General features: G+C 35.8%; 1 protein-coding gene across 3 annotated transcripts in view; it reads left to right on the forward strand.

Annotated features, from left to right (window-relative positions):
- LOC150097047 (neuralized-like protein 2) overlaps positions 1 to 18,359 on the forward strand; it is a 70,480-nt gene that overhangs the window by 25,006 nt on the left and 27,115 nt on the right. For 2 of the 3 annotated variants that reach the window (XM_090408292.1, XM_090408293.1), the window contains exons 2-3: positions 2,748 to 3,195; positions 7,689 to 7,860. In XM_090408292.1, coding sequence (XP_090264418.1) covers positions 2,748 to 3,195; positions 7,689 to 7,860 — 620 coding nt within the window. Of the gene's footprint in view, positions 1 to 199; positions 582 to 2,747; positions 3,196 to 7,688; positions 7,861 to 18,359 lie in introns of all 3 variants that reach the window. The other variant, XM_090408291.1, reaches the window with a different exon arrangement.

An 18,359-nucleotide genomic window follows, 5' to 3' on the forward strand; every position in this document is an offset into this window, starting at 1 on the left:
GATGATGACAGAATCTACTACACACATGTTATTGATATGTGTTGTGCTTTTTTTTATTTTGCATTTTGTTACTTTTATGATTTTTTTCCCTAGTGGATTTTTTTTATTTTTAATGACATTTATTTTATTTTTTATTTATTTTTGTAGAAGATTTCTTCCTGAATAATTATTTATTTATGTTCTCTTTAATGCTTAATAGGAAAGAAGAGTCAATATTTTAGTATCATGGATAGTGCTAAGGGTATATGATTAGAAACCCAGCTCCAGAGACCAAATATGTAAGAGAACTAAAGGACCTTCTGTAGTCTTAAAGGATACTAGTGACCAAGGAGTAGGTGTCCTGCATGTTTTTAATCCATCCCACACATGAAAAGTGGCCAGTAGATTATCAACGCAATGTATGTGGTTATGAGTGGTTTCCACGTTTTAGCACTATCCATTCATCAGCTGAATGGATAGTGCCTTAGCTTTTGTGTTGAGAGGCTGCAAAGTTCAGCCCCACTGCAGCACAGATGTTTTCAAAATTCTTTTCCAGCTTTGGAAATTTATTTGAGTTGTCCAAAAAAAAAAAAAAAAAGATGGTAAGTGAAGTTAATTGCATGGTGCGACTGTTAAGCAATAAGTGCAAAACTCATGTTTAGTGTTCTGGAAACTGTTGACATTAAATGTATAATTTTTTTATTAAAAAATAATATAGTGCAAAGCAAGCTATGAATTATTTTAAGGTCTGGTAGTGAAATGTGGTATTAAGTATTAGCTAAACTGTTAGCATTATCTTTTTTGATGCCTGGGGATCTAGCGATTTGCAAATCTCTTCAACTATTGATAGAAAACTATCCAGAATCTTCTCTCTGTCTCCAAGACAACACAATAATAAGGACAGCTTTCCTAAATTACCTTCAGGTTATTTCCTGACATTTCGACCTTAATATTAAGATCATCACCTGGAGTATAAAAGTATATATACACAGAGAAATAAGCTACATTACAAATCAAATAGTATGTCAAAGTGCACTGCTTGGAAAGAAATTAATGGACACTCCCATGCCATGTAACGAATCTGGTTTGTAGCCAGTATAAATTGGAGGAATATGATTCTCCCAAGTCAGTGCAACTGTACAGTGGTTCACCTGGTGGAGGGTAAAGAAAAAACACTAGAAAATTTTCCAAAAATTTTTTTCTAATTAAAATTTTTTTATTTATGTTGTGTCATGTCTTCTATTTCTATACTACTTATGAATTAGTGATCATTGCAGATGCTCAGTCATAGATTGTATGCGATGCATAGTGTGTATTCTCATATCATCTACTCAACTCGGGAGGCCCCCCTCCGAGATTAAATCCTGAGTGTGCTACTGCTGGTGAAATGGCTGCAAGAAGGGAACTGGTGGACTTTGAAAGAGGCATTGTGATAAGATGCTATGTTGCATGCCTATCTGTTCAGCAAATTGTTGAAAATTGGGTCATCCCAGGTTAACATCGGTGATACTATACTGAGATGGAAGTGTAGGGAGTCGACTGCAAGTGCTGCCTGCAGTGGACAACCCGCCACACTCACTGAAGTGATCGTAGGACACTACGAAGGATAATATGCAAAACCCACCATTCGTCAGCTGACACATTAAATGCAGAGTTCTGGACAGTGACTGGAACACAAATCTGCACAAAACATTCAGAAATGAGGTTCACAACGTGGATTTCCATGTTAGGACAGCAATATGCAAGCTCCACGTTACCCAAACCAACATGTAGCATTGTCTTCAGTGGTGCAAAAAACATGTACAGTGGAATATGGAAACTTAGAAAGATGTGTTATGAAGCGACAAATCATGCTCCACCCTCTACTGAGCAGATGAATGGGTGTGGTGTATGCCCAGTGAATGTCTCTTACCTGCATAACCCTAGCTATGAAATTCAGAGGTGGTGTGATTTCCTAGTTTGGCCTCAGACCTCTGTTTATGGTGAATTTGAACATTGAACTCTGAGAGATATCTAAACATTCTGGACAGTGCAATACTTCTTACTTTGTGGCATTCTGTGGAGCTGACCATTGTCTCTTTCCTTAATAAATATACATATGGTTTATTAACATGAACGTCACCACACTTGACTGGCCTCCGCAGAGCCCTGATCTCAACCCTGTTGAACATCTGTGAGATGAACTGGAGCATTGGGTAAGGTCAAGGGACATCCACCCCACAGTAGTCTTGGATCTTATTATATGCCTACAGGAAGAATGGTCCAAAATTCCCATTGATCGCTATTGTATGCATGTGGAAAATATGCCTCATAGGGTTGCTGCAGTCATCTCATTAAAAGGAGTCCTACATCTTATTAAGGTGGGTGCCATGGCTGTTTGTTCCTCACACTGTGGTGTCCATTGACTTCTTTCCAAGAAGTGTATTTGGCCAACTATTACTATACTCACATGGCTGCTGCTGGAGGTGAAAAAAGAAGAAAAGGAGGCCATATTGAAAAAATGTGGCTTCCCAACAAAAGTGTTAGCAAACATTATGGATGTCTGTGAATTATTTTACAAAAAAAAAAAAAAGAAAAACGAGTGATGTTTAATTTTTCTATTCATATTGTTATTGTGATCCCCTTTGTTTATATTGTTTTCTGTTCATTTGTAAATACAAATCATGTAAATTAACATATGAAATAAAATGCTTGTTAGAAAATGTTACTAAACACAATTTATGTATTTTAATATTACATACATTAATATATTGATTTGTGATTTTTAGGACTTAAATTCTATATATCCTCAGGAGAGGACATCACCTGATAATGACATTCTTCATCAGTTGCAGAACTGTACTGGACCTCTGTCCAATGGCATGCCTGTATCACGATTTCATAACTGTCATGGAAAAAATATAATACTACATGATAATAATATGGTAGCTTATCGCAAAGCAAGTTATGCACATGCTCTCACATTCTCTGAGAAACCTCTTCTTCCTGGCGAAATATTCTTATTGGAAATCGAAAAGAATGAACATGGGTGGAGTGGACACATGAGACTAGGCTTAACTCAGCATGATCCTTCAACACAGTTCCCCCTTCCTCAGTATGCTCTTCCCGATTTAGCTAATAGAGGAAGGTCGTGGATTTTTGCTATCAATAATTCAGATTTGGAATCTGCAGAGCATTCTCTTTATGCACAGTTAAATCCACCTCTCCCAGTTTTAGGTAAATAATTTTCTTTAACTTGAAACTTTTTCAGCATGGTACTGCAAGTATTTAAACTTACCACTGCATTTTTTTTTAAACTAATACAAGTGATTTCAAACTACTAGCATTTTATTGTAACAGTAAGGAAGAAAAAATATATTTTGATGTAATGCACTTTAACATGATATTAAGTTTTTTTATGGAGAACCATTGCAAGAAGGTGGCCAACCTGTTGTACTCTAGTATTATGAATGGGCAAGTTATGGTCATTCTTAGTACGCTAGTACCAAGGTTGAGCATAACTTAATTGGTACAATTTGCAAATACACTCGCAAAACAAAAAAAAAGATCCAGGATTGTAAGGACCTGGGATTCCTAATTTTGAAATTTCCCCCCAATATTTTTGGATAATACAGTAATTTCTCTAACAATCAGTGTGTGGGCTTGAACTGCTGGAGGTTGTAGTGATTTGGAAATGCTTGTGGAGAAGGCTATTCTACAGGATGGAGGTGGATGGATTGAATTATGACTGGAAATAGCAGGTTGTTTCATGAGTATGCAGCTTGACTGCAAAAGGATGTTTAGCAGCTGTCGCTTGAATTTGTTTGGTTCTGGCAGAAATGGGAGGCATGATGGATGCTAGTTCTGCTGAACAATGGAAATATCTGTAGAAGAGATACTGCTCAACTGAACTGCCCTTTTCTGAACAATATCAAGAATTTTTAGGAGGTCTTAGGTGCACTATGCCAAACATGAAAGCAGTATTCCAAGGTTGCGCAAATTTGGAATTTATACACAGTCAGAAAAGAAGTACCGTCTTGAGCAGAAAAGGATGCCAATTTTTTTGGAAGCTTATGATGCTATAAAGGTGACATGATTATGTCAGGAAAGGTTTGGAGTAAGAGTCATTCTTAGAAAAGAAATTTGGTCTTGACTGTTGAGCTGAGCATTATCAAAAGTAAGTGGAGAAGGTCTGGGGAGTTTTTTGCAAGAAAACAAGAAAAACTGTTTTGGAAGTATTGCAGTTGACTAGGTTATTTTCACCCCAATCAAGAATACTAATCAAATTCAAGATCCTTATTACAATTGAATGTGAAGCTTGATGTCTGAGCACTTGCAAGGCTTGTTGTATGAGTGGGACAAATGGAGAGTGCTGTCATCAGTGAAACTGGATGTTTTTTGCAGTCATTGAGAGCTGGTCATTTATATAAATCAGAAAGAGGGTGTGCAAAATGACAGAATCCTGAGGGATATGTCATGAAACAGGAAAATCTGAAGAGAGAGAACACCATCCAACATTACATGTAGGGATCAGTCGGAGAGAAAACTGGCAAACCAGCTACACAAGGCTAAACACAGTCTATATAATGATAATTTGTTGAAAAGCCTTGTGGACTTGTAGATATCAAGGGCAACAGCACAGATTTCTCCAAATCTTTCCATGGAATGAGCCCATGGAAAGATTAGGAAAAACAGGCCAGGACACCTCCTATGGATCTGGATTGGTGAAATCCATACTGATGGTCACTAGTTAGATGGCAATTATCCAAGTGTTGAAATTGAGTATTGATAAATTTCTCCATTACTTTAGACAAAATTGAGATGGGAGCAATAATTGATGGACAATTATCATCTTCCCTTCTCCTTTCTTTATTTTTTTTTTTAAACTGGTTGTATACGGGCTTGTTTCCATGCTGTGAGTGGATGCCATGTTAGTACAATTTGGTGCATACGTGAACAGGTGTTAGACCAGGAGCATATCTCTTGAGCACAGTAGGTGGGATTCCATCACAACTGACTGCCTTTTTAGTATCCAAGTTTTTCAAGATTCTTCAAATGTCTTTCTGGTGGAAGGTCACAGGAGGTAATTTGCTATGGTCATCTATGATGGAGGAGCTGGAAGAGAACAATGAAGCCAGAACAGCCTTGTCTTTCAAATACTACCATTAGGGTGAGAAAGAGAAAGCAGAGATAGACAAAAGTCACACCCAAGCTTTACAAAGGAATTAGAAGGCATGACTGCCAGTGGCACAACATGTGGCAAGTTTTCTACTTTTTATCCTTGTTGTATTTGGAGTTTTCCCATTTAATGATGGTTTTACTTGCATTGTTGGCAACTGTGTAAACTGTGAAGGAAGTCACATAAGTCCTCTCACTTGGCATTGTAGTAATGCCAGAGTACATGAGGTTGTGAATGGTTGAAGGAAAGACGTTCCACCAAGATGAAAATTGGATGAGATTGTGATCTGAATTACCAAAAGGAGCAGTCGCCTGAACAGTCTATCTGGAAAGGGAACTTGTTAAGAAGAGATCCAGGGTGATGAGGATTGTTAGGAATTCTAATAGGAAGATGATCTGTTTTAGGTCATTGCTTATGGCCAAAACCTGCCTCTCTTTAGCTCAGTCAGCGAAATTTGGAAAAGGGAGCTGGTTAGAATTGTGGACATTGAAATCGCCAAGAAAGATGACTTCACTGTTGGAAGTTTTTCCACTTGGTTACACTATAAATTAAAGATACCAAGAAATTATATACTTAGTTTAATCCTTTTAAACAAAGTTTGCACCTGAAATATAATCAGGACTGGGCAACTCATATATAGAAGCTAATGACTTCACATCACTTGCCTTAGTAATCCCATAATGCAAAGCACATATCCTTATGTATAATGTTGTGCATTATGGGAACGGTCACTGCCCAGACTGGTTTCGACCTTTATTGAGGTCTTGTCAGTTCTGGGTCTCGACGAGACCCAGAAGTCAAAGAAGACTTCTGGGTCTGGCTCCCACTGATGAGATCCAATTACATCCTGTGTAATTTGGACTGTGACAGATAGTGCCATTTGTTGGGGAGCTTAGTGTACCAGTTTCAACTCTACCTGCATCATTCAGTTGGAGGCACTCTTTTGACTAACATTGACATGCTAAGTAGTTGTCATCATCATGCTTGTCAAGGATTTAGGCCTAGAGTAGCCTGTTCTGTCCTTAGAAGTCATTGTTGAATATCTTAAGAGGACGTCCTGTTTTTTTTTTTTTTTTTTTTTCTTAATGGTTTGTAATTTAAGGCTTGTTTTGGTAATCTTTCTGTTTCATTCTTTCAACGTATTCATTCCATTTATGTATATATTTTTAAATTTTTTCTATTACTGATTCCTGGTTTAATTCTTTCATGATTTCTTGATTTCTTTTGTGATCGATTTAAATTCTCATAAACTTCATTTCAGCTATTATTAATCTTTGTCTTTTTGTTTTATTGTCCAGATTTCACTTCCATACAATAGGACTGGTAGGGCTAATGCATTGTATACTTTTAGTGTAGTTTGTTTTTGAAATAGGTTAGGTTTAAATATAGAGTTAATTACACCTGTTATTTTTAAATATTTTGCAATTCTTAGGTTCATATCTTTTTCCTTTTTCATATGTAATCATACATCTTAGGTAGTTAAATGAATTCACCAGTTCTAAAATCTTGTTATCTATTACTATTTTAGTTCTTACTGGCTCCTGTCCTTTTGAAGGTCATAGTTTTTGATTTTTCTGTTGATGCTAGATCTAGATACTAGATCTGGGCTGTGTGGCTGTAATGTTAAAAATTGAGTACCATGCTGTGATCAAATTTTTCATCAAAGAAGGGCTTTCTCCAAGTGCTATTAAACAGAGATGATTGGATGTTTATGGGAAAGCTTCTCCTTCATATTCCACCTTGAAGGAATAGGCTAAACAATTTTGCCTAGGAAGAGAGAGAATATCGAAGATGATCCTCATGATGGTTGGTTTGTGGAAATGATGACTGAGGAAAATGTCTCTCTTGATGAGGAGGAACCGCTCAATGCCAGATGGCTGAAGCTCAAAGAAATATCATCCAGGTTGGGGCTTTCTATAATAACCATCTTCATTCACAAGAAGTTTCACATGACGAAGGTCAATGCAAGGTGGGTGCCCTTTCTCTCTTCAATTCGGAAGGAGCATCATGTGAGCTGTTCCCACAAGTTTTTAGAGCTTTGCCATGGGAATCAGAAGTGCTGGAATTCATTTTCACCAAGGATGAAACCATGGTTTCATCCTTGGTGATCATTTACCTTGGTGATGGTAGCATCTAGTGACTACTAACTCTTCTCAAAACCGAAGAAAGACCTTCGAGAAAGAAAATTTGCAGATGACAATGAGGTGAAAGATGCATTTTTAGGCCATTCTGCCAACTATGTTTTCAAGGGCATAGAAATGTTAACTCAAAGATATGAAAAGTGACACAGTTATTTTCTTTCTATCACCTCTAAAAGTTAGTAAGGCCAGAAACTTATGGAACTACCCTCATACATTATAGTTTCATCAATGAATAATTATGATAATCATCTATTATCATAAATTATCATAAAATGATAAAAAAAAAATACTACTCTTTAGTGAGTGTCTGGTTTTTTTTGACAGTCAAGAGTTTTTTTTTTTTTTGGTGGGGGGTATTCAGATCTCTGCAAAAAAAACTTTCAATAATGGTTAAATTTACTTATTATTAGGACCAGGGGAACAAATACATACAAGTAGAGGTGTTATTTCCCGCAGTTTACTAAGACCTTCTTCAAGGTCAAGGCCAGTTGGAGGTGGAAGTTCAGATGGAGAAGAGTCTGTGGCAAGTATTTCTCCTACAAGGTCAGAGGAAAGCTCCGAAGAAAATAGTGAGGGAAATAGGTTAGTATGTTTTATTTAGTTGATTAAAAAGCTTTAGTAGTGATACATTACTCATTATTTGTGTATGCAGCAGACTTGTTATGTTCCATTGTGTCAGTTTTCTTTCAACAAATGGGGATATTAGATCAATTAAAATTTGCCACCCAGGTATTTTAAAGCATCTTACTGAAAAAAATAACTTTCTTTTTACTTGTTAATTTGTTGGCAGCTGGCTTCTTACAAATAATTAAAAACACATTTATCTCAAATTTTAAAAATGGATGAGTTTTGTGTGTGTCCACACATTGTTGAAATCAGTATTGAGATACCTTTTAGTTTTAGAATAAAATGTACTTATGTGCATGAGCCTCTGTAGCACAGTTAGCGTAGGTGGATAAAGTCCTTTGGTTGGAAAGACCAATATTTGAATCCCATCTAGGATGCAAAGAACATTTGTCTAGGTTTCATCCTGTAAAACATAAAAACTGGCCAGAACAAACACATGCAACTTATAGCCATAGTAGACAATGTGGATAAGATCAACCACCTTATAAGCAGTGTCAGTTTTTTAAGAAGCTAAAGTACTTTGCTATGATAGGCAATTGAACCAAACATGAAAGGAAAGAAGGGATGGGACATAGTGATATGCAGTGCTTTTTTTTTGGGAGGGGAGGTACGTAACAGTATGATGTACTTTATTAAGAGTTATATACATCTTTATTAACAGTAACACAAGACATACAGATGCAGTATGGTTTTAATTTTGAACTTTTTCTATTAGCAAAGAATGTACCTGCACCTATTATTTGATTCAAAAACAAACAAACAAACAAAAAAACTGGTGATATATATGCTAACTGTCAACCTGGTTGGCCGAGCAGTTAGCGTATCTGCTCCCCAGCCAAAAGGTTGCAGGTTTGAATCCCGCTGTTGGCATGAATGTTTATGATTTCTGTGAAAATATTAGTGGTGGTGGTGGGCAGTAGATGTTGTTGGTGTAGATGATGGTGGTAGTTGCAGTTCGTTGTAGGTGATGGATTGAGTGGTGGAGACAGAGCTATAGAGTAGGTGCCCCTCCCTCAATAAATCTTTGGATTCCCTGGAGGGATCATGTAATAATAATTATATATATTTTCTTATTGCATAGGTCGTGTGGCTTGTGCTGCTTTATGATATCTATAAAGCTGTTTTTGTTATTTTTTTTTCCATCATCAATCCCACACACACAAGAGATTGCAAAATATATTTCACATTGGTATCATGTGTGAGCAAGATGAATCTCACTCACACATGAATCACTTTATGTGCTTCTTGAATAGTTGGAGATTGTAGTTGAGGAAAATAGCATGAGGCAGGCTATTCCAAAGAACAGAGGTAGATGGATTTCTAAATGAGAAGGAAAAGAAGCTGGTTAGTAAGTTTGAAGTGCTTTTCCTACAGACTCAAAAGGGAGAAATGGTAGTGCCAGCTCATCATTCCATTGCTCACGAAAATAGTCCTCAGCTGGAAATTGTATGTATTAAAAAAAGTGATTTGAGCAAATATTATGTGAGAAAGAGATTATAATCAGATTGTATTCTTCTAGATTAACAAGCAGTTTTAAAAGCTACTTTGAAACGAAGTTTGTTTCTAACAAGAGGCCATAAATTTGCGATTTCAACAAAGTGTTTCCCATATTTAGACTTTATACATAATATAGAAAGAAAATCAAGCATCTCTCCAGTGTTGAAGCCAACAAACTTCGTTTCGAAGTAGCAAAAGTGATCTACAATGCCAAACCTTCAGAATTAAATATCCCACCGTCGGAATTGAAAGCTATTATTTCCTTAAAACGTAACAAAAATTTAATCATTACTAGAGCTGATAAAGGAAATACCACTATGGTTCTTGATACCAATTCATATGACCGAAAAATTAATTTACTTCTTCGAGATCGTAATACTTACTCCAAATTGGATTTTGATCCTACGAATCGTCAACTCAGAAAATTAAATAAGCTACTTAATGAAACTTCCTCCTTAGATGAAGAAACAATCAAAAAACTTACGACATACCATGCAAGACCTCCTAGAATTTATGGCTTACTTAAGCTACACAAAACTATTGTTCCACTTAGACCTGTCGTAGACTGTATCGGCTGTCCAACGTACAAGTTATCAAGATTCTTATCTAACCTTCTCTGCCCTCACATAGGCCACTCAGTCTCTTCAATCAAAAATTCTAATGAGCTTCACACAAAAATTAAAGACATTCAACTATCAAAAACTGACTTGTTAATCAGCTTCGACATTGTCTCCCTCTTCACTAACATTCCCCATAAAGAAATAATAGAATTACTAACTCAAAAATTTCCGTCTGATATAGTTGAATTGTTCAAGTTTGTTATTGCATCAGGTTACTTCACCTGGAAAGGTCAAATTTACAAGCAAGAGGAAGGAACAGCAATGGGATCTCCTTTATCACCAAACCTATCAAATTTGTTTCTAGAACACCTTGAGGAAAAAATATTCACTTTTGAACCCAAACCAAAAATTTGGCTAAGATATGTCGATGACGTATTTGCAGTATGGAATCATCCCGAACCTGAATTACAACTGTTTCTAGATAAAATTAACCTTCTTCATCATCGCATCAACTTTACGTTAGAAAAAGAATCTCCACAGGGTATCTCTTTTTTGGATTTACACATCAAAAGAAAAGAAGACGGTTCCATTGCCACTTCCGTCTTTCGCAAGCCTACATTCTCAGGTCGCTACATTCACAATTCTTCTGCTCATCATCCATCTCAGAAATCTGGCATTATTAAATCACTAGTTTCCAGAGCACACAAATTCTGCTCCTCTGAAGAATCTTTAAACCAGAAATTAGAAGTTATCAAAAATACAGCCATTCCTAAATGGATATAATCCCAAAACAACTCAAAAAATCATCAGTCACTTCTGCATACATCAAACCAGACAGGAAGAAGTGCATAGGATTCCCATACCTTACGTTAAAGGCATCTCAGAACGTCTTTCTAAAATTATGAAGAAATACAATTTTGCCACTACTTACAAACCTATCAACCAAATTTACAACTTATTACCTTCTCCTAAGGACAAATTCTCACCCTTGATGTTACTTGGTGTTTATGAGATTCCATGCTCATGCAAATTATCTTACTTTGGACAGACAGGTAGGTCTGTTCAGAAACGCATCTCGGAACATCAAGACCACATTCATCTTCTTAAACCGCAGAAATCTGGCCTCTCTCAACACGGAATTGAAAATCCAAACCATAGGATCCATTGGGAAAAGGCTAAACTTTTACATAGATCTATATTTAAACATGAACATTTATACAAAGAAAGTTCTGAAGCCCTACTACACAGACCAAACCTAAACCGCAACGACATTCTTACTATTCCTAAAATATGGGAAATTATCATACAAAACTGTGTTAAATAATTAATGTTTTTTTTTTTTGGTACTACTTTAGCACATTATGCACATTTTCATGAGATTCTATTGTAATCATGCGCCCTAACTGTATGTTATTCCTAATTTTTGTTTAAATGCTGTACTGATGATGTCCTAAGATACTTAGGATGAAATATTTACAATTAAATAATTTTCACTGTGGTTTATACGTGTGTTTCTTCTAATTATAGTGAATTTCTTTTAGCATTGTATCTGTAGGACATTTCAGTAGTTTGTTGTAGTTTGTTTGATTTTTGCTATAATGAGAGTGGACTACAACATAAAGAACTGCATGGTCAGTTGTTTCTGTGGAAGGGCAGGTGCATGGCAGCCAAAAATACAGCTATATTTCAGATATTTTTTTACCTCAATCTGAAATGAAATAAGCTGAACCTTACTATGCCAATACCTTAACAAAATACATAAAACCACATCCCTTTGTTCAATGGCAGATAGCATTGATCTGACTGATAAATTGGCTAGAGTTATCTAAATTTCTTTATTCTCTTTCATCGATAAATAGGAAAGCAAAGATATCTTAACTGTATAAAGTCTCTCTTTCTCTACTCCTCCTTCCTTTCTACATTTTCAATTTGTTTAAATTAATTGCTCATGCTAGTTATTTCATATAGCCATATGTTATTTTTTAGTTAATGAGGGGATAGAAGCATGAACAAATTGATGGTGATGGTGTGCACTCTCCACAAACTGATTTTCTACATTCAAATCTTGTCTGTTTTTGCTTGGTCAATGTGTGATATTTAACTCTGCATTTTTGGTGCACTTTGCTATAGAAAAATAATCGAACAACAGCCTGTCCTTCCTGTTATCCATCTTCCTGATGGCTGCTTCATTATGTTAACAGAAAACCCCATGTGCTTAGTTACATATATAAACTAACAATTACACTTTCACTGAGCCCAAAATACAGTATTATCCTCAACACTGTAACTTCCAGGCCATAAAACTATTCATTGGAATAGTGAAACAATTTCTATTGAATTCATTTATGCATCACACTTTCTACCACATGACTATAATCCCTGAAAAACAAATTAAAATAAAAAGCTTGCATATGTATTCTTATATTTAAAATCATATTCCCTTTCCTGGCACCTTGGATGCTGTGAAATCTGTAGAGTATTCATCCTGTATCTATAGATTAAATGGAAGACCAGTTAAATATTTAAAAAAATTGAAACAAAAAAGAAAAGTTTCAATATCACTTGCTATCATCTCTACTATCCTACTCAACAGTGTATAGCATAAGTCATTTTTTAGTGATCCCTGTTTTTACGTTTCCCCCCCATCTATTTTTGTACCCGCTCTCCGGTACATTTGTAAATGAGTCCTCAAAAAGTTAAGATTCTTTATCATCTAAATCATAATAAATTCATTCATTCATTCATTCATCCAACTTCTAGCATGGTTTGTCAAGTGGATTACATCTTTGCTGTATAGCCAACTTGCTATGAAAACCTGAATAAGCTTAAAAAAGTATCATGTTTTGTCTCTAGAAAAAGGTTCCAAGATTATCTAGTCCTTAGCCCACTCACTGTACTGATATAGGTTTATTATTATTAAGAGAGACCTCCAGGGAGTCAGAGACTCATCGAGGGAGACCACATACTACACACACCAGCTATCATACTTATTCTTGAATTCATTCATGCTGTTTGCACTCGCAACATCCAATGGCGATCCATTCCAATCACGCACCACCCTTTGAGTGAAAAATCTAGCCCTCATACCCTTCTTGGTGGCCTTCATTCTCAGATGATTCATTCTTTATTCCAAGGATGTCCTCTTGTCCTTTCCTCACCCTCCATAAATTGAAAAATTCCATCAATTGAAATCCTGTATGACTCCTTTCAGAAGTTTGTAAGTCTCACTCGTATCACCCCTGTTTGCTAGTGTCTGCAGTCTGCAAATTCTCAATCTGTCTTCATATTCAGTATTCCAGAATCCTGATATCATTTTTAACACTCTGCTTTGCACTCTCTCTCTCCAATATATCAGAATTGCAACAGAAACCAGGAGACCAGACCTGCACAGAATAGTCCAAGTGCGGTCTTATCAAGGCCTTGTAAAGAGGTAAAATAACATCCTTTTCTTTACATGTGTTTGAGTTGGCCCTAAACTTCAACTTCCTATCTATTAACACTCCAAGATCCCTAGCTTCATCAGTTTCTTTTAGCCTAATCCCACCAATATAATACGACACTGGATATCTAATCATGCCGAAGTGAATGGCTTTACATTTACTGACATTGAACTGACATCCATTTTCCCATGCCCACAATTCCAGCCTATTCAAATCATTCTGCAAAGACTGTATATCAGCAGCATTCCTAATTACCCTACCTATCTTTGCATCATCAACAAATAACTATGTCGCTTGTCAAATCCTTCCCAGTATCATTAATGTACAGATTGAATAAGAGTGGACCAAGCACTGATCCTTGTGGTACACCACTTGTTACCTTAAACCTTGCAGACTCAGATCCCTCATATACCACTTTTTGATATCTGTCAGGCAGCCATCCTCTTATCCATGCTAATATTGTATAACCCAAACCCATTTTCTCCAATTTATGTAGCAGTCTGCCATGCTGTATTCTGTCAAAAGCCTTAGCAAAATCAAAAAGTATCATTGAGTATCCATTCCCCTTGTCTAGTTCATGGTAAAATTGTTATAAAATGTGAGCAAGTTGCTAAAACATGACCTTCCCTTAGTAAACCCATGTTGTTCATTGCAAAGTAGAGATTCACTGTTTACCCATTTCTGAATGTGGGCCCTAACCAATTTTTCCAAAATCTTCACCACCACTTCTGAGATACTAATTGGTTGATAGTTGGATACATCAGTCTTTGCACCACTCTTGTACAATGGACTTACCATACATTCCTTCCATTCCTGCAGAATCTTCACTGTTCTGAGACTCATATTAAACATCCTGGTCAAAAGAATGGCCAGTTCAGCTGAACATTCTTTTAGCACACGTACCATTATTTCATCAGTCCCTATTGCTGAATTCTTATTCAGTTTGTGCAACAGCTCTAATACCTCAGCCTTACACACCTGCATTTCTTCATCTAGTGAGGTAACAGTGAGCTCAATGTTGAATTCACCAGGTTGATAGCTTTTAATGAAATGGGCGTCCATTAACTGAACAACCTCTTCTGCATCTGTAACCCTCATGCCATCTGGATTTAGAAGAGTTATTCTTTCATATTCATTCTTTCTCTTACTTGCAGCATATCAATAGAATTCTTGTGGATTGTCTTTAGCACGCAGAGCCACCAGTTTCTTTTCATAATCAGACTTTGCTTTCCATACAAGAGTTGTGACTATTTATATCATTTCATTGGACTAATTTTTTTTATGTGACTTCCACTCATAAAAGGTTTTTATAAATGTGTAGTACATTAATACTGTGGGTGGTTAAGGATTTTTATTATTATTATTATTATTAATTTTATATTTTTTGTAAACATGCAACTTTTTCAAATTGTTTCAGGTCTCCAGTAAGAGAGACAGTTGTCTCACACTAGGGGAAATGAAATTCACCTCCTAACTAAAATTAATATATACATTCAGTTTTTAAACAGCATATCAAACCAGAAGCCATTATTCCATTAATTTAAGGATATGCTTTTCCACCATCATTCCATTAAGAACGAACTGCATTTTTACCTGTCTATGAAAAAATTTTCATGACTCCAGCCAAATGTAGGCATAAATTTATTGCCATCATAATAATAAATTATATTAAACACATTTTTTGTTATAAATTTGATACAAATTAAATAGCAATACATTTTTAGCCAAAGTTACAAATTTCCTAAGAATATAATTAATGTACAGTGCTTACAGAAAACTATGAGGAGCGACAGTACAGAATATGTCCACTACAAACTGCGATTCAGCTCTCTGAATGTCGTTACTTACAGAAAACTATGCAGAGAGACATTTCAGTATGGAATATGTCTACCATAAACTGTGATGCAGCTCTCTCATCATCATACTACCATGCTTAGCACCAAGTGATTCAGTGGTTCTTGGGGGAGACTGGTCCAATCAAAGCAAGGATGAGGCCTCGTTTGTTTTCTTGAGAGGAATTTCAAGCAGCAATGCATCTCCCTATTGTATCCCAAACATGTTTTATAGGGTTTGGGATCTGGGGAGCGTGCTGGCTACTCGATTTGATTAATATCCTTGGTCTCCAGAAGTATCCCCACTGCAAAGAATTCATTTATAAAAATGAATTCTTTGCCTACAGCACTAATGCAACATTCGAACAACATTGAAGAACTTTGTTGCAATATCATTCAACAGTTATAGTTCCTTTTTCCAGCACTTATAGCTCGGTGCATTCATTAAGCATAATGCCTCCACCACACCTTGACCCCAGCAACTCTGCATCTATCCCTTTCAGGAACATTCTAGGAATGGTAAGCAGTACCACTTTCATGCCAGATCACGTGTCATCTAGAATCCAAGGAAAAACTAAAATGACTCATCTGTAAAGAGTACATTAGCCCATTTGTGTGTTGTCCAATTTTTATGGATGCAATACCACTGAAGATGTGCTCTAGGATGAGCTGTGAATAAATGGATGCAGACTAGCAGACCTTCATATGTATAGACCTAATTGTTGCAGATGTCTTGCCACAGTTTGTCGAGATATCTGTTTAATACCTGTTTAACATTCTTCTTTGAAAAAAAAACTACATACGTGTCAAGTTCCTTTAATTTCTTTACAACTGTTATTCCAGTTACATTTGTAACACAATAGCTAAAATCTCTTAAACTTCTTTCTTGAGAAAGATGGCTACTAAAGGAACTTTTATTTATTTTATTCCAAAAATTCTTCCATATCTTTCTCTTCTCTCTCTCTCTCTCCTCAACCGTTTACTAGTTACTGCATTCTTTTAACTCACACATGCTCCAGTGTGCATTATATTTCTGGTTTCTGCTTCAGTCATGAAATGAGAGAAACTGCTGCTATTATGTGGTATCCCAATTGTGCTTTGCTTGAAAGTGATAAACTCACACTTTCAACTAAAAACTGAAATAAATAAGTCTTCTAACTTACCTATTTTAAACATATGTAAACATTAAATTATAATACTTATTTTGATCAGGCTAAATTGTAGCCAATGGTTCACTTTGTTAAAAATTAATGCTACATGTGAACACAATATATTACCATTGTACCACTATACAGATGAAAAGAAGAAATTAATTTGTACTCTTATCACACTGTATTTCGCACTGGTAATTATAAAAAGAAAATTTAAATTCACACATCTAATTAAATTAAAATGCTCTAGAACATCTGTATTCAGATACCGATGTGAATCATGAATTGCTCTGAATGAAGATCATGAATAAGGTCTCATGAATTGAGACCTTATATACAGGTGTAAGGGCAACTCATGATTCACAATGGACATCGCTCTTCTCCCATTCTCTGGACATCTCCATACCATTTGAAAGCATGTGCCTCCATCTTCTGTGTAGCAGGCTGTTCAACTTCTATCTCTCCTTTAAATATATGCATTCCTAAGATGATCTGTCTCATACTTAATCTGAAGCACTCCATCTCTGCAACTTGTTTCCTTTCAGTGTTAGTGATGGTCCAGCACTCATATCCATAGGACATTATACTTTTTATTTGAGACCTTATATCAAGACTCTACAAAATATATTCATGGTTCTAATAGCTGTTCATGCCTGTCTCCTGTTTGTGATGCTAAAATCCACTTCACATTGGCTTCACACTCCATGAAGGACTTATCCATGGTGGAGTCCAGATACTAGAAGCATTCACTGATTTATGGTTCCCACCATAAATCAGTGAATGCTTCTAGATCTGTTGCACTATCACCAAACTATTAGATACTTAATTTTTAACAGAAGAAGAGAATGTAAGACAGTTGTTTTTCTATGGAAATGGGAGAACAAGTAGTTTGAAGTAATGCAGGTCATATTTTTATATATGAGTAGCCAAAAGGTGTCACACCTTATTATTAAAATACTTTGGATTAGAGATAGTTGTTGGAAATTTTTCCACTTTCACATAAATTAAAGATACCAAGAAATTATATACTTGGTTTAATCCTTTAAACAAAAATGTAAATTTCTTTAAATTTACATTTTTCACCAGTATGTATTATTAATTATAATATTATAGTATAATATTTTCCAGCTTATTTGCATACTACGTAAATGTGTAAAAATATACTGAATATTACAAATTTCTAAATGTATTGCACATGACTGTTAATAAAATGATCATACAATTGCAGATCCCTCTAGTTAAATCCAATTTCTACTGAAGACATCTGTATAAATCCCATATGTTACCATCTTGAAGTATTTGGCCTCTAAGATGCAACAGAACATAATCTTACTATTACCATATAACAATCTGTCTCATATTCATCTCAACAGAACACTCTCACATCTTGCACTACTGTCATTCTCTCTTGACTGGCTATCACCAGATCAGTTATTGATTTTAGATCTAGTTGGTTGGGTCCATATGTTGATAATCGTTTAGAATCTGATACACCTGAATCTTTTCATACACCTGCATTCATTGTCATTGAAAGTTTTTTCACTTGTTCATAAATTAAATTAAAGATGCCAGGAAATTATATTCTTGTTTAATCCTTTATCCAAATACTAGGGGAGGGGCTATGCCTACGGAGCCCCCCCCCGTGTTCTGGACTGGTAGGCCAGTTCTCCTTGAATTCTGATGACTCGAATTTTGAAGACTCGACACTCAGGGTAGCCCGTGAGTTTCAAAACATTTCAAAAAAAGTGACATAAAAAGGCTTATCATTTTATATATATAGGGTAGATAAGTAAATAAAATTCACAAGTGAAGTATCTTCATGACTAGGCTACTTCTATATATAGTGACTAATGACTTTGCATTAATTGTCTTAGTATTCCATAATGCAAAGCACACATCCTTCTCATAATGCAAAGCACACATTATTGGAAGGGTCACTATCCAAATACTGGTTTTTGCATTATGGATGCTAAG

The sequence above is a fragment of the Typopeltis vanoorti genome, chromosome 18 (assembly GCF_054136105.1).
Source record: "Typopeltis vanoorti isolate ZY-2024b chromosome 18, IOZ_Tvanoo_1.0, whole genome shotgun sequence".
NCBI classification, from domain to species: Eukaryota; Metazoa; Arthropoda; class Arachnida; order Uropygi; family Thelyphonidae; genus Typopeltis; species Typopeltis vanoorti.